This window comes from Kryptolebias marmoratus, linkage group LG18 (genome assembly GCF_001649575.2).
Source record: "Kryptolebias marmoratus isolate JLee-2015 linkage group LG18, ASM164957v2, whole genome shotgun sequence".
NCBI classification, from domain to species: Eukaryota; Metazoa; Chordata; class Actinopteri; order Cyprinodontiformes; family Rivulidae; genus Kryptolebias; species Kryptolebias marmoratus.
In genome coordinates, this window is record NC_051447.1 from 7230749 (window position 1) to 7252580 (window position 21832).

A 21832-nucleotide genomic window follows, 5' to 3' on the forward strand; every position below is an offset into this window, starting at 1 on the left:
AAGGAGAAAGAATCAGATCCAGGACGAGTGATTTATAGAGATTTTATTACAAACTGTTGCCTGACAGTTTAGAAACGCTGTTCGGAAGAGACAAAAGTTAACGTACAATCATGAAGAATTGCTATCCTTTGTTTTTAATTTTCCCCCAGTGGGCTCCAGCAGATTTTCTTAATTAAAGACAATAGTAGAGAGAGAAAAATAAAGACTTCTTCGCTAAAAAAATAGGAGTTCGGGGGCTTCTAAATCAACACATTTGTCTTTACAAAATGTCTCTGAGTCATAAACGTGTTTTTAAAAAAAAGATAAATTGTTTTGTTTTTATTCTCAAAACATAAAATGTCTTTAAAAGAAAACTGTCCTCTGAGCAGTAAAAAAAAAGAAATACGTGTATTTTCCACAGTGTTCACTTATTAAAAAGAAACCCAAACGACTCATTTGGATCATTTTTCTAACAACTCTGACTCTGAAAGTAAGTGGCAGCCTGCGCTTTTCCAACAATAAATCTTCATATTTTATAAATATTAGCTCTTGGCTTTAATAAAAAAATAATAAAACAACAACAACAACAAAAAAAGGTCAACGCTGCTCCTTTGTGTCCATTCCAAACCTGTTAATTATTTCTGGATTTTAGGTTGAAATGATCTACATTAGGTGGGATGTTTCCAGTTGTTTCCAGGATGCTGGTTAGTAAACTGTGACTCGAGTCCTCCTCTTCCTGTGTTAAAGCTTCATTTTTCACAGTTAAAAATCCCACCTTTTTTTTTTTTTTGCACAAACTCTGCAAACACCACCCAGAAGAAACCGCACGCCAAGGATTTGGTGGGTTTTTCCAGTTGTAACCAGATGTTTCCATACAAAAACTCTCTCTCTGTGACATTAATTCAGACTAAACAGGATAAAGGTTTGTTGCACAGTGGTGCAGCGGTTAGAGCTGTTGCCTCCCAGCAAGAAGAGGCTGCAGATTCGCCACCCCCATGTTTCACAGATGGGATGGCGTTCTCAGCCCCCCCTCCCTCTTTTTCCCTCCAAACGTAACGATGGTCATTATGGCCAAACACTTCAATTTGAGTTTCATCAGACAGGACGTGTCTCCAAATGTTATGGTCTCTGTCCCTGTGTGCATTTTACAAACATTAATTTGTCTTTTTAGGTTTCTTTGGGTGCCTCCAGTTACCTCAAATGTTGTCAACAAACCTATCAAAGGCTTCCAAAGCTGTGACATCATCATCTGAGCTTTAACCAATTGTTTAATGGTACAGTAATCTCAGCCTGTGCAAACTTGTGACTTGACAGAAAGTAATAAAACATCCTCTTTCTCTCGATATTTGGGGATTTAACAGATAGGATTCCTGAAATCAGTTCTAACTGACCTGAAAGAGGAAAGGTTTAGTCTGTTTTAATGTCACACGGTGACGTTAAAACATTTTAAACATCTGGTTTCGACTGTGTATCGCCGGGATTCCTTCAGCTGAAAACATTTTTAAGAATCGGTCCCAGACTTCCAGCTCTCCGAAGACTTCCGAGGGCTCTGAATGGCCCCAGCCAGCCTTTCAGTTGTACGTCCACACCCCTGCTTCTGGACATGACCTTTGACCCGCAACTGCGCCTCGCTCTGAGCTCCAACCTCGGCCCACTTCAGCGATGTCTGAAGCTGCTGCTTTGTGGCTTAAAATGTCTTTTAGGGTCCAAAAACAAAACAAAAAAAAAAAAAAGGGGAGAAACCCTGGTCACGTTTTAATCTGTCCACCTGGATCCGTCCTGAGCTGGTGACCTCTGACCCCCAGTCCAGGCTCGTCTGTCACTGTGAGAACGGCACCTACTGTTCAAGAATCATTGCCTCTTGGAATGCTTCGATCCACCTTAAAAAGAGAAACAAGCAAAAACAAAATTAGCTGCTTGCGACGAGAAAAAAGTCGACTTTGATTCTTTTGTTTATTGCTCCCTCTGACTGGGACTTTTACATTCAGTCACTCAAAACAAACAAACAAACAAACAAACAAACAAACAAAAAAAAAAATGATTTTAGCCTCATCTTGAAACTGGTTGCTCATTTATTCATGCAGCAGCATCAGAAAGTCGAGTTAGTTTATAAATGAGGAAACTGACTTGTTGAGTCAAAAAGCAGGATTTGCTGACATCAAGGCCGAACAACTAAAGTTATGAAAACGCCCAGCTGGGCGTTTTGCGCGTGGGGTAGGGGCGGGAAGCGCCACCTGTACCTCTGAGCTGTGGGGATGTCGTCGGCCTTGAAGATGTAAAACAGCGTGTTCTTGTGGTACAGCTTGAACTGCAGCTTCTGCGCCGGCCCGTTCTTCTCCTCCCGCAGGAAGAAACCGAGCAGCGGCTGGCTCTCCAGCGCCGCCACGTCCTGCTCGGGGGAAGACAAGCCGATTAGTTCTCAGGGTTCATGCCGGCAGTGGCGGCAGCGGATGGCGGCGGGCGGAGCGCGAGTACCTCGCTGGCGGCGTACGTGTACAGCACTTTGTTCTTCACGACGAACCACAGCCTCTTCCACTGCTTCTTGTTGCCCTTGGACCTGCACAGGTAGCCGCTCATGGAGGAGTTCTCCGTGTTGGCGGACACCTGGACAAACGGCACGACAGGAGGTGACCTCACCTGAAGACTGACACTGGAAGAAAAAAAACCTGCCGAGTTCACGAGCGATCCGCACCTCCTTCAGCGCGGCAGGAATCTTCTTCTGTTTCCTCGTGAAGGAGAACGCTCCGGATTTGATGGGAGACGTGGACGTGGAGGCGCAGCGGTCACCTGAAACATGAACGAACCGTAGAAAGATCACGTGTCTGTCTGTTAGCAGAACATCTCCTGAACCGGGGGGTGGACTTTAATGAAACTCTCAGAAAGTAATCACTGGATGTACGACTTCAGCTGATTAACGTTTGGAGCCGACCCGATTCAAGATGGCCGCCAGGGCTGGTCGAACCTTAGAAACACAGAAATGGCTCTAACTCACTCAGTTTTACAGATATTGAATTAAAACCTGGTGTGGTAGTAGTTGAGAGTCACCCTCCGACAGCTGCCTGATCACAGGAGACCTTTGCTTAAAACTTCGCCACTAACTATTGGAGTCGACTCCATCTGTCTGTTAGCAAAATATCTAATGAAAGATACGAAGGATTTGAATAAAACTCTCAGAACGTAGTCACTGGATGTACCTCTAAAACTGAATAACGTTTGGAGCCAACTTATTCAAGATTGCCATCACAGATAATCAACCGTAATTAGCACAAAAACGGCTATAGTTCAGTTAATCTTACAGCTATTGAGCTAAAATTCGATGTGGTAGTAGCTGAGAGTCATTCACGAAGCGAACTACACTCATGACTCAGCATACCAAAATGGCTACAACTCCATCATACAATTTTGATTTAAACCATGAAAGGCGGTGGGTGATATGCATTCTGTCAAGGAATGCTGGGCCTTTCACTTTCATGGGGTTTAGTGAACAGTTTGTTGGAGGAGGTAGAAATTTGTAGCTCTTTTCTACTTGCTATTAATGAATAATTCAACTGTTTGTTCATGTCTTTTTTTTTTGATTATGCAGTTTTCAGATGATGCGTTTAGGTGCCATAGGATTAAGCAGTGTCCAGTCCAAGTCTTTATACAGAAGTACCTAATAGTTTTTATCTATACGTTTACTTGATGTGTTTTCACTGCTGAAGATTTTGGACAACAGTGTAGGTGTGCAGCACAGAGATATTTCGCCTTTCTGGGTCGAATCAAATTCTTCTTCTTTGTTTTTTTTTTAGGCGATGGATCCCGGCGGGAAGGACTCACTGTTCTCCTGCAGCTTGGCGAAGCAGTGGTCGCACACGCGGGCCGGTTGGTTCTTCAAGTACTCCAGGTAGTACTTATTGGCCGAGCAGGCCTGACACACCACCTGCACGGAGGGACATGTTCCTGAGATGAGACCGGGGTTATTCAGGCACCGTGCGGAGGGCGCGGCGGCGGCGGCGGCTCAGACCTTTCCACAGGCGCGGCAGTGATGCCTCCTCCACGTCAACGTGAACTCGCAGGTACAGACCATGCACATGGTGGCCCTCAGGTCCGGGATCCAGATTGGAGCTTTGGAACCTAAAGGAGCCCCGCTGTCGACGGTTCCCTCCGCCTGAGCGAACACACAGACACACACACACACTGGTGAAGATAAAAGAGGAAGTAAAGCACGGCGCACACACAGGCCTACAGCCACACCTCCTCCTGGCTTCGACTCGATGTGAAGGTGATTTTCTTCTTGGTGTAATCGTCGATGGCCCTGCCGATGGCCTCCAACCACTCGTCCCTCTCCTTCGCCGAGCTGCGGACGGACACAGAAGCACGTCAGAACGCGCGGCGGGCTTCAAACCCCCCCCCTCGGCCCGACGGCTAGGAGCTGACCTGGCAGAGAGGATGAAGGAGCGCTCGACACTTTCGATGTTCAGCTCGTTCTGGTAGGCCTCCTGACTCGGCTTGCTCACCTGGGAAACACAGACGCAGCAGCTTCACCCGTGAAACTGAAAACAAAAATTGTGGGTTTAAGGTGTTCTACGGGAACTGAGTTGAGTTTCCAAACCTTCATTCCAGCCAGAGAGAGAACACTGTTGAGTTTATACTGGGCCGACTGGACTGGAGTGGTGTACATGAGTGCATCGTTAAACTGGGAAAACCGGCATGAAAGGAAAGAAATGACAGTTTTTAGTAAAACTTTATATTCATTAAGACCTTTCAAGTTGTCTTTTTGTTGCTTCAGACTATTTTCCCAGCTGTGAACAAGCATCTCTCTGCAACAGCAAAAAAAAACCTGAAATACACAATTTCTATGCCACCGAACTCGTCTTTGGGCTGACCTCTTGTCAGTAAGACGACACGTGAGCGTATAAAAACAACTCGAGTGCGCTCCGGTCACGTGACCTGGCGATGCTCCGCAGCAACCGCTACGGCTGCGCTTGGTGCTGAGCTAAAACTTGGCTAAATAGCCCCGAATAAGGGCAGACTATGTCAAAAATACAACTGTGTCTATAATAAAAAATGTAAAAATGCCAGAATTGAATTGGCTAACAGATTGGCCAGCAGAGCTGACATTTACACACTTTACTTGTTACAAAAAGTCGGCTGCAAATTCATCAACTGCTTGAAAAGACTTGAAACCACAGGAGGTCCGTCAGGAATCAGTGACTGACCTCAGGTCCAGTTTAGATCCTCGTTAGTTACACCCAGTATGTTTTCCCTCCATAACATCGAGCTGTTTTACACGATTGTTGTACGATTGTTGAAATCGATTGTTGTATCAACTCTGAATCCGGCTATTGTAAAGAGATGATTTGTGACACAGATCCAGTTAGATCTACACCACAGTAAGCGTTAAATGGTGGTTTTAAATCAGCTTTTTAACACTTTTTAGATTGTATGTCGACACCAGAGGGTGTGTTGGTCGTTTTAGCTCATGAGTTTAAAGGTCCACCCGTTCCGGACACCATCTTAGCTTAGAGCGCCCTCTAGTTGTTTCATATAACTCGGCTCGTGTTCTCTTCTCGCCTGCTTTTGTCGTATTTGTGAGCAGAAATACCAGCGAGTGCTTTTTTTTTTTTTTTGTTCTTCTGTAAGAGACCACTGTGTAAAAAACTGGACCGTATGTTCGGTTCCGCCTCCTTGCCGCTCACCAGAAAAAACATGCGTGGCTGCATGACCTTCCTGGACAGCTTCATCAGCGTCCCCTCCTTGAGGAACACCTGCACACAGGAACATGCTTTTACCCGGGGGCTTTAAAATCCCGCACGGCTGGCTCTTTTCAGTGTCTGTACCCTGCCCGGCTGGACGATCTCGTGCTGCCCGTTCAGACTGTACTGAATCTGCATCAGCTTCTGGAAGTTATCCTGGAAAACAACAAAACAGAAAAACAGCCGTTCGACAGATGAGGAGAGGCGAACAGAAGAGGCCCCGCCCCCCCAGATAAAATCAGGTCTCACCCCTTGTTTCATGATGTCATTAGCGTGGTTGGCCACTTCCTTCACGATGCAGAGCGCAGCTGCGTGGAGAGAGAAACCAGAGAGGGAGCGTCAGTGTTTGGTGTGTAGCTGCCGACACTGAGGACTGATCGCCGTCTCACCCTGCGTGTCTTTATAGTCCTCCGAGTCTTCGGGGAGGTTCTTCAGATAGTCTGTCGAGGAGCAGAGGAGATGAAACATTTCACTTTTAACCCCCCAAAAACCTCCCACAGGTTCCTCTGCTTCGTATCCTTCAGGGACTCTTGCAGCAAAAGAAGATCGAGTCCTGAAGGTTCTCAGACGTTCTTTAAAGAAAGGCGGATTTTTAGCTAGAAAACTTTGAGCTAATTTAACTGTTTGTGCGTCAAAAAGTTTGTCTCGATCAGGAACAGTGAGCTGGGGCTTCCAGTTTGAAACTCCTTGAATGATTTAATGTTCTTCTTGTTTTTAACTTTTTCTCTGAAATCTACTTCAACGAACTTGATCTAATTTTGTTTTTTAGCTACAGTTTTGCTTTTTTTAAAAAAAAAAACGTTTTTCTCTGAAATCTACTTCAGCAAACTTGATTTATTTTTTGTCTTGTTATAACCCTTTTAACTACTGTTAGCTTTTAGCTGCAGTTTTGCTAATTTTAGATTTGAACTACATTTTTGCTCATTTTAGTTGGTAGCTACTCTGTTGCTTGATTTTAGCTTTTAGCTACTGCTTTGCTACATTCTGTTCTCAGCTAATGTTTTGCTAATATGAGCTTTTAGCTACATTTTTGGCTACAGTTTTCCTAATTTCAGCTTTTAGTTGCTTTTTGCTTATTTTAGCTTCTGTTCTGTTTGTTTTAACTTTAACACCTCAGTTTCCTTCAGCTGAAAATGCTAACTTTTTTAGTTCAGTTTTAGAAATATTTTATGTTTTTTAATTTTAGCTCATGTTTTTGTTTACTTGTTCGTTTTTATTGAACTTCTTGACAGGTTTGACTTTTCTTGACTATATTTCAACATTTATTCTTCTTTTACTTAAATATAATCAATCACATGGTGGAAAATGATAGAAATTTACGCAAATAATAATTGACTAAACGGAGAAATACACGCCGAATGTCACAGGCGAAGGACTGCAGCTGAATTCAGGGTTCAGCAACTCTGACTGTCCACTTGGGGGCAGTATAAACACAACAAACCTGAGTTTCATTCTTCATTAAACGATGTGATGATTTGATAGAGCCCTGACGTGCTGTGAGCAGACGGACGGTCGGAGGTGTTGTTTACCTGTGAGCAGCAGCTGGTACTGAGGGATCCTCTGCACCGGTTTCAGGAGGTAGTGTTTCAGAGCCAGGCTCGCACACCGAGGACTCATCTGAGACAAAACAAACACACACAAGCTCTCAGGCATGTTTCCGACGGCTGGAGATAACCCTGCAGAGCCTTTAAATGCCGGTGCTACTATGATGCTGCAAAAACATGCACACGTTACAAAGACAACAGGGTGTTTGTTGGTTTAAAACTGAATCAAAACAACCTATTCAGTGGTTAAATCTTTACGCTTAAAGGTATATGATGTGCAAGAAAAATAAAGTCGCAAACGCTGAGTAGAAGAAGCTGAAATCCACCTCGAACTCTTTGACGACGCCCGCGAACGCCGGGTTCTTCCGGCACTGCTCGTCCAGCAGGGCCACGTTGTTGTCGAACTGGCGGATGTACGTGGAGTACATCTTCAGGTACGGGCCTTTCTGGACGAATATGTCCGACAGTCTCTGGTGCTCGCTCCTGTGAACAGGCAAAAAAAAAAAAAAAAAAAAAACAGAGCCCCTTGGCTCTGAGTTTCAGAGCCAAACGATGCGGAGAGGAACCCATTTTATACACGAGGAGAATGAAACTGTTCAATCTAACTCCTTTTTTTAGAAGATTTTTTTTTATAAATTTGCAGCTGTATTCCTTTGGTTTATTAAGCGACACTCTTTCAGCAGCACTGTGCCGACGTTTAACGGTCTTGAGCAGACATAAATAGACGTTTCAGAGCAGGATGTCAGGTTTTATGACCCCCAAGGTTTTACTAAAGGTGAAGAAACTAATAAAACTGGCAGGTTTTTTTTCTCTGGTGCGGTGTGTGCGAGCGTACCAGTGCGCCACCCTCTCCTCCAGCTCCCTCAGCAGGTCCTTGTTGAGCTGGTACAGCTGAGGCAGGTAGTACAGGATCTGGCTGAGGATCCGCTCGTCCACCACGGGCTTCCCATTCTGACGGGTCGCCTTGGCGACAGCATCCCGAAAGTCCTGCAGAGATGCGCGGCGTTAAATCGGACCAACACACGCAGACACAGACACAGATGTCCAGGAAGGGTTGGCGCAAAAACTGTGCTGCAGCTGAACAGGAACACCTGGTTGTCACCTCATAAACTAACACACACACACACACACAAGCTTCTCATGACTCAGCACTTTACACTGATCACACACACTCCTGGGAGGAAGCACACTGACGCCTGGGTTCACTTGTACTCTGACTCACTGCTCATAAATAAAACAAATACAGATTTAATTTGCCTGACGTGAGCAGAGTTCATCCAGGAGAAAGGAAAATCAAACAGCATCCAACAACTAGGGATAAATAAAAGCTGCTACAGAGAAATTGACTAAAAGTCGCGCCTACGACGGCTACAAAACTGACCAAACAAAGTGAAAGAGTCAGCTGGATGGCTTTCCACAAACATGCAAGGACAGAGAAACCCACCTGCACACATTCACCATAAACGTCACACACACATGGTGTTACTCTATGTGTGTGTGTGGAGGTCGTCTGTGAGGAAGCAGCTGCTGCGCGGCCAGAAAAATGGGATCTGACCTATTTCCTTGGACCGAACGCCGCGCCTCGCCCTCTCACTGTCAGACACGACGTTAACCCCGCCGTAGCTTGCAGGACTGACCGAACCTCCCCCTCACCTGGCTTTTCCCTGCGGGCACGCCTACTACGGAGAGCGTCCGTGAAGTAAACCACGAACAAAAGCTTCCCTGTCTCCCGAACCCCTAAACAATCCAACTGAAACAGCTGATAGAAAAGAACTGAGTGAAAATAACGACCGTTGTAAGAATATTATAGTGTTTTGTCTTTAAATTATGAAAATATGCATATTTAATGTAATGGTATATAAGTATATTTACAGAGCTAGTTAATAAACCTAAATATGTGAGCACAGTTGTACCATTTTTTTGCTTGTTCTTCACCGGACATTTACTAAAACATAAAATATATTTATGTGCATCGTGTTTATTTGCATCATAGATGCAGCATTATGTCAAATAATAAATGATCTGGAGTCTGAAACTGGACAAGAATTAGCTTGACCAGCTTGAACAGTAACATGCAAATCCGATTTTTTTTTCCCCGCCTCCAAACACAAAATAGCTAAGCAGCATTCACAAATCCGATTTTTTTCTTCCGGTTAGTAAATGCACCATCGTTGTGAGGCTAGCAGAGTTAGCATTAGCACAAATTAGCCGGGTTACTTGGTGAAAAGGACAAGAGTTAGCGATGTTTAGCATCTGTAAGCTCTTTAAAAATAAATTCAGAGGAAGCACAAGAGGTGTAAGAAGCTACTAAAATATAATTTATCCCCACAGAGGTCGGTCTGCTGCTCATTTTACTGCTCAGACTTTTTGTTTTCCATTTAAACTGCTGCACTTATGGATGCTAAGAAGCTGTAATCTAGTTAATACACCTGTGATTCTTTTTAAATCAGGTTTTATTTTTGCAACTACCTCCGTCTAATGATCTGGAGGATGATTATTTTCATCGTTTGTAGATTTCCAACAACAGAAACTTTAAATCCAGCCCAAAGAATTAGACTAAAAAAGTAGAAAAACAAACCGCCCTTCTGAGAGTGAGGCCATAAGGCAGCAGGTCGTGCACAGAAATCAACTCCTACTTTCACTAGAAAACAAAACAGTCGTATTGTTGGGTGTTTTTCACTCAGTCTGAAAGGTAAACAGAAAGTTGAATGAACTCCAGAAAGCCATCTCTGTAGTGGGTTTGAAAATGTCACAAAAAAACATTTAAAACAAAACAAAAATCGAAAGTTTGCTTCAAATAGTTCGACCTGCAAAGTAAGACAACACAGAACAACTCCTAAATAAAGGAGCCAGTTGTCCGCTAGTTTGGAAAAAGCATATTGACTAAATTCCCAAATGGCCTCCTATATAGTTTTAAAGCACTGATTATATGACATAACTGCTTGCCATACAATGTGACTGCAGATCTTTTCCACAAAGCTGATTTCTCGGCATCTCAACTGAAAACACAACATTTTTTTTAACTTAAGAACTAAAAAACAAAACGTATGTAAAATCAACTTAGCGCTGATAAATAAAAATAAAACTGCATGAGCAGTAGTTGGAGCTAATAAGCCTCTTAAAGAAGCTCTCTGCAAACCAACACAACCCGTCTCGGAGTGACCAATCATTGAAATAAACAAACAATGGAACGGCCAACCACAGCGCAGTCTATACCAACGGGAAGAGAAGTTGTGCCGCCATCTTGGAAGGTGCTACGTAGCGGCTGTGGTTACTGCCAGCATGGCAGCAGATCATGAATATAATCTATAGGTATAAAAAAAACCAACTAAACTCAGCAAAGAAACTCAATGTTCTGCTATTAATTGTTACAACTATTCAAACCTGGACCTCACAGCCTGTGGTATTACAGTATTGTCGTATTTTTGGAAATACTTGTCTAATACACCGCATAACTGTACCAAAGGTAAACCAGCTATAATTACTGTAAAACACTGAGGGTGGGCATAAACCAGCTAACTAAAAACACATCAGTATTAGTGGAATATTCTCTGAAGTGCATGTTTTAAAAGGCCTAAACATTTATAGGATATGCAAAACAAAAAAAACTACATTATATAACTTTAAGTTATTAGTTGCAGTTATGTACTTTTCTGGCCAGAATAAATTTATCACAGTAGTAATAGCATGCTGGGTTAGTGTTTTGCACTTCTGGCTTGGTGGAAAGCTTTTTACAATATGTTTTAATAAGTAAAATGAAGCTATTTCTGTGCGTTTTTGGACTGATGACACAGCAAAATAAGCAATGTGTGCTTTCCATGTGCAACGTTATGTTTTATTTAACATCCTTAATGATACACAGTGATAGATGTAGCACCTAGCAAGATGGCAGCCCGACTATAGCCTAGTGCCATCACTTGCCACTCTGGTGTATTTCTCGTTAACGGTAACCAACTTAATCTTCTTGAATCAGTCCTTTTTGGCAGGAAGTGCTCTTCCTGAGCACGGCAGCTGAACATATATGAGTGATTCCAGTCCCATCAGCTGATGGAGTAACATGTTTTGGGAGAATGAGCAGATTCCCACCCGCTTGTGAAACTGTTGCAAAGGCGCGCTCAGGTTTTCCCCGGCGCCCGCGCACCTTGGCATCCTCCTCTTACCCATCGCCCGCCTTCACGTCGACGAGCTACCTGCACAGCAGTCACGCTGCGACCTGCTGGCTTAAGCCAAAGCAAACTCGTCATTTCGAACTTATCAGAGTCCAGAACGCGGAAACGAGCAAACGCGCTCCCTCCACGGTGTTTCCCCGGTTACGGAGCAGATCAAAGCTGCTCCTCCCTGTTTGCTGCGGGGCATTAAAACCTGCCTGCTATTGCCTCAGAGAAACCAAAAAAAAATCCCTCACATGGAGCAACAGCTGTGGGATAACAACAATATTTGTTACTGTCAGCACAAGCCAAGAGAGAGCAAAATAAAGAGCTTTGACTCAGCAAACTGTGGCATTTAGTTAAGAGAACACTTACTATGTGTAGAAGCTTCAGGACGTCCACGAACCTGATTAAAGAGAAAAGAATCAGCCAAAACAGAACAGATCCTTCAACAAAAAAGGTGTTGTTTTTGTGTGTGCGTGTTCCTGAAGCACTCACACTTTCTCCGAGCTCATGATTTCCTGCGCGATGTGCACCACCTTCTTCCTCTTCATCTCGTCCTCCTGCTGAAAGACGAGAGACACCAACAGTAAGGCGACACCAGACAAGGCCCAGGGCGGAACAGGACTTACTCACTCACGGGCTCGCTGCCGATCACCATGATCTCCGCGTTTGGCGTTTCAAACTACCAGCTCTCTCTCTGAAACAGCAGCCGAGCAGGAAACCGTTGCCTCGGCCCGCTGCTGGACGCTGACTTAGTTCAGACAGGCGGCGTTGGCCCCTGCCCGACTGAAATTCCCTCCCTGGTTCTATCCGGGTCCGCTTATGGCGCTTTGAGGGGGCATCGGACACAGGTGTTGACAGTATCACGGAGGGGGTCACGCAGGACGAAGAAAGAAAAAAAAAAACCCTCAACGATTGAGGGAGCTATTCTTGAACCTGCGGCCTTTCTGTGTTTGCTCACCAACCCCCTTTCAACACACACACTTCTAACAGGGAACAAGCACACACACACACACTCACACACAAGCGTCAGGGCACCAGTACTGATACGAGTCGTCCGTTGTGACACGCAGACACTCAGCCAAGTTTATCCCTCGGGTTTCCAAAAGCACCCGTGGCAGCGTTCCCAATCAGGAGCAGAAAGAAACGTTGACAACAAACCCAAGTTTTGCTGCAATTGCCAATTTTATCCCCGTTGTGATTATTCCAACCAACAAGGGGGGTCGTGTAGAACAGGAGCCCAACATCAATTAGACGCCTAAACAGGACTTAAATCCGCGTAAACCGCTCCAGTATCGCCTGCCGAAGTAAAAGTTTGCTTTTCAGTCACCCTGCTGCGCTGCTGGGTTTAAATGTTGGTGTCTGAAGTCACCTCCAGCTCACAAACCTCACAAAGACATCATTCAGGAACATCAGTTTTACATTTAAGGCAAGTAAGCGTCACCGAAGTAAGGAAGAATTCGTACTGCCGGCAGACTTGAACTTTTTTTTTTTTTTAAAAACCTTCACGCGGTTTTGGGAGATCCTGAGTGAGTTGTTGTTTTGAAAATGCAACACAGTTTCACAAGCCGTGTCACCGGCCTCAACACGCCTGCACACTGCGTTACAGCAGCATTAGCAAATGCTCGGGTCGTAATCTCGTCCCTAATTACTTTACGAGCCCACGGTGAGTCAGTCGGCTGCTCCGTCTCACACACACCTGTCTGTCCGCCTCGTCCAGGTGCTCCTTGCTGGAGGTGGAGCTGTCGTCCTCCTCGTCCGAACTGTGCATCTCCTCCTCCTCCTCCTCGTCGCCGCCGTTGTCCTCCTCCTCCTCCTCCTCGGAGTGAACATCCTCCTTCAGCCAGCCGCTGCTCACAAAACCAACAAAACGACAAGGGAAGTTTAACGAGGATGCCGGTGAGTTCTCGGCTAGCGATCCGGATTTCCCACCCGGTGCGTTTACGGCACAGGAAACTGACCGCTGGGGTTCGCAAAGATAAGCAGAACGAGAGAAAGAAAGAAAACTGAGCGGCCGAGGAGGTGTGACAGAGGAAGCGACATACAATTCAACTTACTGTCAGCTGATAGTTGCTGTGAACATCTGGGGCCACGACACGAATGTTAAACCACATAAACAGGTCCTTTTACCGTCACCTGCCACCAGAGGGGAAGCAGCCGATTTTAGCTGAAAACCCTGGCCTGAAAGGTGGCGGGCGATAGGCAAAGGCCTTCGTTTCGTATTCCTCCAGGTGCTGAATTACCCGGTTTCAAGTCCAGACTCACCAACACAAATAAAGGCCACCTAAACCGTCTACCAGACCCAAAACAGTTCTCGTGCTAAACTCTCTTCACGTGTGACTTCCTGCTGTCTGAAACAGTTTGTAATATTTTGCTTCTAACGAGTTTCATTTCTGGATGACCCTGGGTTTAGTATAATATTAGGTTCTTTTTCTCTCGTGTTTCTTTAGCTTTACTTTGATGCTCGTGACCCGTGTCTCCTTCCCCCGTCCTCTTCGTGTCCCCCTGCCATCATTCCCCCCGTCCTCGGCTTTGCGAGTCCGCCCGCTGCGCCCACCTGCACCTGTTTGGAATCAGTCGCTGCCTCTAAAACCCGTCCACCTTCTTCACGTACCTGCTGGTCCGTTGTTGCTGTCGTGTTGCGCACAGTCCGTTTTTTTTTCCCCCGTGTTCCCGGCGGTTTGATTTCTACGTTTTAGCTGCTTAGTTTTTGTTTTTTTGCTGCCACGTCAGCCCTTTGGTTTATGTTTCCTTTAAATAAATCCTCTCTTTTAGTTTTACGAACACAACTCTGCATTCTGGTGTCATTTCACTCCAACCTGACATCGTCTTTTAAAGTCTGGATGGACGCTTCTCAGAACTCGGCCTCGAACCCTAACCCCTCCAGATGAGTGGTGTCTTTAAGAAAAAGCGGGGAAAACATAAAAAAAAAAAAAAGACCTGAGCAATGAGTTAATAATATGTAGCTTAAATAATAATCTACTTAGGAATCACCCTGTTGGTGCTAAAATACTATTTTGTGTCATCTTTGGCGTTTTCCATTGGTTTAACTAAAGAAATCGGAACAAATCGTGTTTTTTCGGACAGTCTGATCGTAACAGAGAGCCCATTTAAAGTTGCTGGTTCTGTCTGACACAACACTGCTTCATCCCTTGAGTTTTTTTTTATGCCCGAGTGATTTATAGACCAGGACTAAGCAGCTTAACAAACAAGCGAAAAAAACCAACCAGTCCTTCAAAAATATTCAGGCGCTGGACTGAAAGCGAGTGAAAACAAAGACCAAATGGTAACGATGGTGGCCTGATGGACAGGTCTCGTCGAGAGACGTTGTTTTGAGTCTGGGAGTCTGGCTGCAGGCGGCAGATCTGAGTCTGCTCCCCGCAGACACGCCGCCGTCTGCCAGCTCCGAACAAGCAGCAACATGCGCTTTGTGTCGCTGCTGTTTTTGATCTGCCTCTCATGGTTCTTTTTTTTTTTTGCGGGATAGAGCCGCCTGGTTTCCAGCTCGGACCTTCCGGAACAGGAGGAGTTGGAGGTGCCTCCTTCCATCCCCCCGGTTTTTTTTTTTGTTTTAGTTCAGTCCTTTTCACGAAGGAAAAACTCCTGGCTTAGGCGAAAGAGAAACGCTGTGGTCTGAAAATTCTCACGTTTCCTTCCGCTCCCTCCACTTTTCCTTGCTTCTCTTTTACCTAACACACTCCCACTCCCCCCCTCCTTCTTCCCTTCCTCCCTCCAGCTTTTTTGTCCCTCGCGCTCCCTCTCTCTCTCTCTCTCTCTCCGGTATTGTGGCTCAGGCACAGAGCGCCACTTGTTTACGGCCCGGGGCTACTTACGTAAACTTGACAAGCTCAGATGGCTGGGAAACGCCGCCGATTCGCTCGCCGCTTCTGTCCCGGACGCCCCGGCTCCGCATTCCAGACCGAATTGAGAAGCAGAGCACATCCTGAAAGGTTTCAGCGGCCGATTTGCTTTTGTGGTTTTTATTCCCAGCATCCAGCAGCGGGGCTAATTACTCGGCCCCCCGTCTCAGCTGCGAACTAACCTTCACTCCAACGGAACGAGAAGCAGAATGTGAGCTCTAAACTCACTTTAAGCGTGTTTGTTGTCTTTGCGCAGCATGACCAATATGGTGTCTGCGTTTCCTGCCAAGGCACATAACATTTCTAAACAACAAATTATTAAATAAGGGGGGCCCAGCATTCCTTGAACATCAACAAGTGTCATTGCGGGCCATTATTTGGTCATCTGAATCGTGAATATGTCCAAAGCAACAGATTCTATTTGCACAAACGCAGCAAGATATTCCCTGAAAATCGTGGAAACATCTCAAATAATCAACAGGAAGTGAATAAACGTGTTCACGTTGACAGCTGGACGAGGGTTTGGCGTTTCTATTAACCGTCACCTCCTACGTTCCTGTTTTGTTTCGGCCTTTACAGACTTCACATCCCCGATTATTTAAAGGTTTTCTTCCCACGTGTATATTTTGCGTTTCATTCAGGCCGAGGGACAAACCTCGAAGCCCGTTTGCCCGCCGCCGTTGCTGCAGGAGGTGAAGAGGAGGTCAAAGGCGGCTCGAGGGCAGCCGGGCCGAGCGGGAGGAGGCTTGGTGGTTGCTGGAGGTATATTTGTCCCCGTTCCAGAGAGCCGTGTGGCGTTCGCCGCGATTCTCAGACATTTCCTGCCCTGGTCACTGAAAATAGCTCGCAGGGGAAAAAAACGCCGACCCGCCGCACACCAGGGCGAGCTCTGTTCGAACTCGGCGCCTCTGGCTCAGACACTGGCTCTCGGAGTCTGGTTCAACCTGCCGCGCACACAGAGCTCGGGACATCAGTCTCAGCGACCACCACGCCCAAATTTCAGGTCCGCATCTCTAACGCTGACTGAGCTGTAGCCATCTTGAATGGTGTGGACTCTAAAAGTTAAATGAGCTGGAGATGCACATCCAGCGATTGCTCTCTGAAAGTCTCATTTTAAGTCCGTCCAGCGGCTCAGGTGATATTTTGCTAACAGAGAGACACACAACACAGACACAGTCCGCCTGCACCTTTCAGTGTCGGGTGATGAGAGGAAATAAAGAAAGAAGAAATGCCAAATAATGAACAGAAAGACAAAAAAAAAAAGAGTAAATGTTTGAGCTACACAGCTTCAAATTTGCTTTCCCCTGCTTTTCAATCAGCCTGTAAGGTAAATATTTGATGGGTTTTTTTAAAGATTATAAAACTTTATAAATATGTAACAAAACAGAGAGGCTGGCTTGCAGAGAAACAGCTTTTACCACAGTTGGATGCCCTAAATATGAAACTTTTAGGTCACATCTGCTCTTAAAAAGGTATCACAAATAAAAAACATAAAGACAAGCGTGTCCGCTGTCCTACCTCTCGTACTCGTGGTCCTGGCAGCTGTGAAAGGGGTCCTGCACCTCGTAGATGTTGGACTCTCCGGCCTCGGGGTCCTGGGGCCAGCCCAGCCTGGCTCCGTGAAACGGCAGGTTCATGTACTCCGGGATCTCCTCGTACAGCGGCACGTTCTCGTACTCCGCCGGCCCCTCGACGCCCTCCCCGCAAATGTCGGCGTCTCCGATGCAGCTGCTGGGCTGCTGCGGGCTCCTCCTCCCCCCTCCTCCTCCTCCTCCGACGGACTCCACGCTGGTGCAGTCCAGGGACTGCCCCCCCTTGGCAAGCAGCTTTGGCAGCATCTTCATGGACAGCCGGAGCTCGAGCAGCTTGCGGAACGAGAGGCTCCTCTTCTGGGAGGGGCCCCGGGTTGCCAGGTCGGCGGCGGAGAAGGACTGCGCCCGTTGCTTGCCCCCCAGCGACGGGGATCGGCCTTTCGGCGGCACGCTGCTCCTGGTGGGCATCTGCCGGCTGAAAAAGGTCACGCAGGGCCGTGAGAAGCGCCAGGCGCTTCTCTCCTGAGGGGGCGCTGGCAGCTCCCTCATGGGGGTGTTGGCGTGCGGAGGCGCGGGCGGGCCGACGGGGGGCGGGGGCGGTGCCGGCAGGCTGTTGCGCTGAGGTTTCTTCGGCGGGGTCCTCGATGACTCCTCGGAGGAGAGGGCTTTCTGGCTCTTGGCCAGAGGGGGGTGGCAGCTCAGCTGGATCTGTTTGGGGAGGCTGTGCGTTACCGGGTACCGCTCAAAGTCACCGTACGCGTCCTCTTCATCGTCCTCCGCCCGCCGCTTCTCAAACTCCATGCTCTCCGGCTCGGGCTGCGAGAGCAGGTCCAAGGAGTGGGAGGCGATCTTGTTCAGGGACGAGTGGACGGTTCTGTGCAGGCGGGGTGAGAGCGAGGTCTGCCGGGGAGGCGGCACGGGCACATCGGCCTCTCCAGAACCGGAGCCCTTCAGGGTTTCATCACCCGCGTCCCGTCGGAGCTCGTCGCCCTCCGAACAGACAGGAACGCCAGCTGGACTCGGAGTGCCTCCAGCTTCCTGCTTTTCCTGCCCTTGGCTTTGCTCCTCCACCACCTGATCCTGGACACTCCCCTCCACCCCGTCCTGCCTCACCAGGACTGGCTTCTTGAGTTTCCGTGGGTGGGGGACTGGCAGAGGCTTACTGGGAGCAGCTGGGACTTGCAGATCGGGGGAAGCCTCGGGTGGAGCGAGACTTGTCAAGACGCTGATGTTGCCTGCAACACCACCGGCTGACGTGGAGCCCGTTAAGTCCGTCTCTGTCAGCACATCTGCTCCTGAACCTTCAGGCTCTCTGGCAGCACTTCCCTCACGTTTTCCCGTCTCCGAACCTCCCCCCCTTTGCCCCTCAGTCCTCTGCGCCTCTTTGTAAACCAATCCCCTGTCTAAGTGTTTCTGTCTTTGAGGTTTATCCCTCGACTTTTTGCTGATCCGTTCAACCTTATCAACAGCTGGCGCCTCCTCCTGGTTCCCCCCCGTCTCTTGTGGCTGTCCGTCGGCGGAGACGCCGTTCTGCAGCGGCTCCCCGTGGCGATCCGCTCCAGCCTCGGCCGCATCTCCGTTCTCCCGGGGGTGACACCGCAAGCAGCTCTCGAGCCCCCCGCGGGGGCAGGTGGGGATGATGTAATCCGACTCACCTCTGCGGGCCGCCGATAAAATCCCGTTCTTGGAGTTGAGACGCAGCAGGTTGTCGTCTGAAGTTTCTGGCGGCCCCTGAAAGAGATTAAATGGTTCGGAGGGTTTGGGCGGTGGGGGTGAAGCAGGCGGAGCGGGGGCCGTGGATTTGAGCAGGCACGGCTTGGGGGCGACAGCTGGTTTGGGCTTCTTGAGGGCGGACGGGGAGGTTTGGGAGACCACTGAGGGCTGGGAAAGAGAGCCAGGCTTGGGGGCGATGGGCGGTTTGGTTGTGACGGGGAGTTTAGGTTTGGGAGCTAACGGAGGCTTCTTCACACCTGTCCATTAAAAACAAAAACAAAATATAAAAAATTAAAGACCCAGAATTTTCTGAAGGAATGCATATCACCTGCTATCATTTGTGCCAGAGTTATAAACAGAGTTGCGATCAATCCTTGAAAAAAAACGTTATATGTCACCTTATGCTGTATCACAAGATGTCACGCTCAGAGTATGTGTTGTGAATGACTCTCAGCTACTACCACAACAAATTGTACCTCAACATCTGTAAAACTGACTGAGTTACGGCCACATTTGTGTATCCTAATGTCAGTTAGCTGTGGCAGCCATCTTTAACTGGATTAACTCCAAAACGTAATCAGTTGTAGACGTGCATCCAGTGATTACTTTCTGAGCGTTTCATGAAAATCTGCTCGCTGGTTCATGAGATGTTTTGCTAACAGACAGAGAGTGGACTCCGACAGTTTATGCCAAAGTTTTAGGCAAGGATCTTGAGCAATCTGTCTGCGCTCAGAGCATGTGTTGCGGATTGGTCCCACCTACTACCACACCAAATTTTAGCTCAATAACTGGAAAATCCACTGATTTATTGGCTTGGCGGCCATCTTAATCAGTTGTAGACATACATCGAATGTTTACTTTCTACGATTTTCAATAAAAATATATCCAGGGGTTTATCGGATATTTCGCTAACGGGGAGACGCACGGGCACGGGCGAAAGCGATATATCGTCCGCCTTCGCCTCTCAGCAGCAGGCGGTGGTTACAGGAACCTAAATTACTCGTAAAAACACACTTCACCAGTGTCTGCTGAAATACAAGCAGACAGCTGCAGGCTGGAGTTTAGGCCGAGGTCAAAGGTCAACCTTTAGGGTGAGGGGGTGAAGGAGTGAGGGGTCGAATGGAATGGAACTAGAATGGAACTAGGCTGCCAGTATGTAAAAAATAAACAAATAAATAGTTTTTTAATGTGCTTTTGAAGCCAGTTTGTCTTATTTTTTTAGATTTACATTCAAACATTCCCCCTGGCGCATTCAGTATATTCTCTTCCAGAAACAGCGGCAGGAAAAAATGTTCTGCAGAGATAGCTGATAAGTAGTTCCCCTGTAGTTTCTCCTCGTGGTCGAATCTGTTGACAGTCACCCTGACAGTTTGTATTTATGCATTCCTGAGGAGAAGGGGGTGGGGGACTGATTAAAACAATATTTATGGTACTATTCTGCAGAATGAGGGTGTCACAACTGAGTAAAACTGAACTGCAGTGGTGTCATTTTCCCACAGAATTGAAAATTAGGTTTGCACCCCAGGACACAAACAGAACCCCGCTGGGGGGGTGGGGGGGGGTGGAAGTAACCTGGTGAAATGACAACATCCAATGCATGTAAGAAGTCCCGACACAAGTGAAAAACCCCGTGAACCCGGACCGGAGGCCATATTTTCCGCTCTCCCCTGGCTGAAACTCCTGGCTGGCCCCGACACCATGAGGAGTGGAGTCATCGAGCCGAGCGGATGTTTCCGAAGAGAAACCGCTCCGCGCGCGCGCGCCGCTCTGCCTCGCTGCGAACTCCGTTCAGAGCTCGCCAAGAAAACAAACTTCCTGTCACCGTAAAGACGTACGCTTCTCCGATAGTTTTGCCGTGTCCACGTTTTTATCCACTAAGGTCCAGTTTTTTATTCGGCGCGACCACTTGATAGAAAACTTCGATTTATAAGTGCTTCACGCCAGGCTAACAACAAACTTAACATTGGATGGCGGTGGTCATCGTATACATACATTTTAACACTTACCTATAGGGATGAGAAGTGAGAAAACCCTTCAGATGTGTTACTTTTCATTTTACCTAAGAGCCGAATTTGCCAGTACATAGTGACAACACCATCAAGTTATTGAAATATATTTGCTGACACAGACAATCCTAAAAAACACGAATGAGCTTTAAATTGTGTTTTTTTAGACGGAGGCTGGTCTTATCTAAAGGCAGCGCTAAGAATCTAAATTTAAACATATTAAAAGAATATCCAATTTGGTGAAATTGAGTTAGCAAAGGCAGTCGTATTAATCCTAGTAGATGTTACTGGTTAATATATATAAAAAATATTTTAAAAACAGATTTTAAGCCCGACTTGTGGCATCAACAGCAGGACAGATGTTTTAAGACAAAGGATTAACCCCCTCCAGCTGCAGCGGAGGCTGTTATAAAAACACAGGGGGATTTTAGTTGAGAGTTATAATTTCAGAAAGTATTTTTATAAATGAGCTCAAGCCCGTGCTGTTTTAGTCTTTTGAAAAACTGTGATTATGAGAGCTGTGATTAACTGTGCGTGCGTAAAAATAAAGTGGACGTTCGCGACCGCTAGATACTTTTTTCCTACAAAGTCACAACCCGTGAGCTGAAACAAAACGTTTGAATTTACTTTTAACTGGCTTTAAAATGGTGTGCACGAGCAAAACATAATAAAAAAAATTCCGCTGAGATAAAGAAGTCAGCTCCCCCACGACACAAACCTGTGCTCATGACTCCCGACTTGCTCCTTTCTCCATGAGTCGATTTACTTTCAATGGAATCGCGAGAAAATCGGGTTTATCTTTTCCTTCCTCCGCACCATTGTTAGAGCGAAAACGGCTCCAGGGAGAAAACGAGCAGTTCCATCGCGGTTCTTCCTTATCACGCCAGCGGATCCGTGGATAAAGTCGAAGGACCAGTTAGTTTTTCCATTTTTTTTCCCAAAAGTTTTTAGCCACGGTGATTTTTCCCCAAAAGTTTCAGCTCAAAGCAGGACGCAACCGAGTAACGCACTTCCGGTTGTGCCTTTAAAAATAAATATGGTCTTGAGAAATGTAGTTTCGAGTTTTGTGGAAATCGCGTGAGACGTCTTAGCAGCGTTTGTGTTTCGACGTATCTTGCAAATTAAATTATGATGTAAATAAAGTCGTTGTTTTTTTTCAATACATTTGCCCCATCACATCGTTTGTTAGCGGAAACGTTTTATTTTGAAGCCAACTTCCGGTCACTTCGGGCTAACTTTAGCTAGCTCTTCATTTTCTTTGCGTTCCTTCCCAAACGGTTAGGCCGCTGCGTCTCGCGACCGCTTCGGGGCG

At 46.8% G+C, this 21832-nt stretch overlaps 1 protein-coding gene across 2 annotated transcripts; it reads right to left on the reverse strand.

Annotated features, from left to right (window-relative positions):
- Positions 1–28: 28 nt before the first annotated feature.
- On the reverse strand, positions 29–21520 carry fgd6 (FYVE, RhoGEF and PH domain containing 6). Of its 2 annotated transcripts, none has more exons than XM_037981293.1 (21): positions 21239–21520; positions 16788–18771; positions 13109–13259; positions 11905–11969; positions 11782–11812; positions 8094–8245; positions 7585–7741; positions 7244–7331; positions 6104–6154; positions 5964–6022; positions 5799–5870; positions 5658–5726; positions 4571–4654; positions 4396–4475; positions 4213–4315; positions 3983–4126; positions 3796–3898; positions 2672–2766; positions 2455–2583; positions 2220–2368; positions 29–1859 (listed from the first exon to the last, which is right to left on the reverse strand). In XM_037981293.1, exons 1-21 carry the CDS (start codon positions 21246–21248, stop codon positions 1817–1819), a joined length of 3819 nt encoding a protein of 1272 aa, XP_037837221.1. In that variant the 5' UTR covers positions 21249–21520; the 3' UTR covers positions 29–1816. The 2 variants fall into 2 exon arrangements, with proteins under 2 accessions (XP_037837221.1, XP_017267198.1); XM_017411709.3 differs by having other exon boundaries at positions 11905–11972; positions 21239–21519.
- Between the last annotated feature and the right edge of the window lie 312 nt (positions 21521–21832).

Bases quoted from the DNA above. Each gene is read 5' to 3' on its own strand.
- fgd6 (XM_017411709.3), bottom strand. The intron at 5,871-5,963 runs GTGAGACCTGAT...GTTGTTTTCCAG, and splicing joins ATGACATCATGAAACAAGGG to GATAACTTCCAGAAGCTGAT. The intron at 2,767-3,795 runs GTGAGTCCTTCC...TTCATGTTTCAG, and splicing joins CGCCAAGCTGCAGGAGAACA to GTGACCGCTGCGCCTCCACG.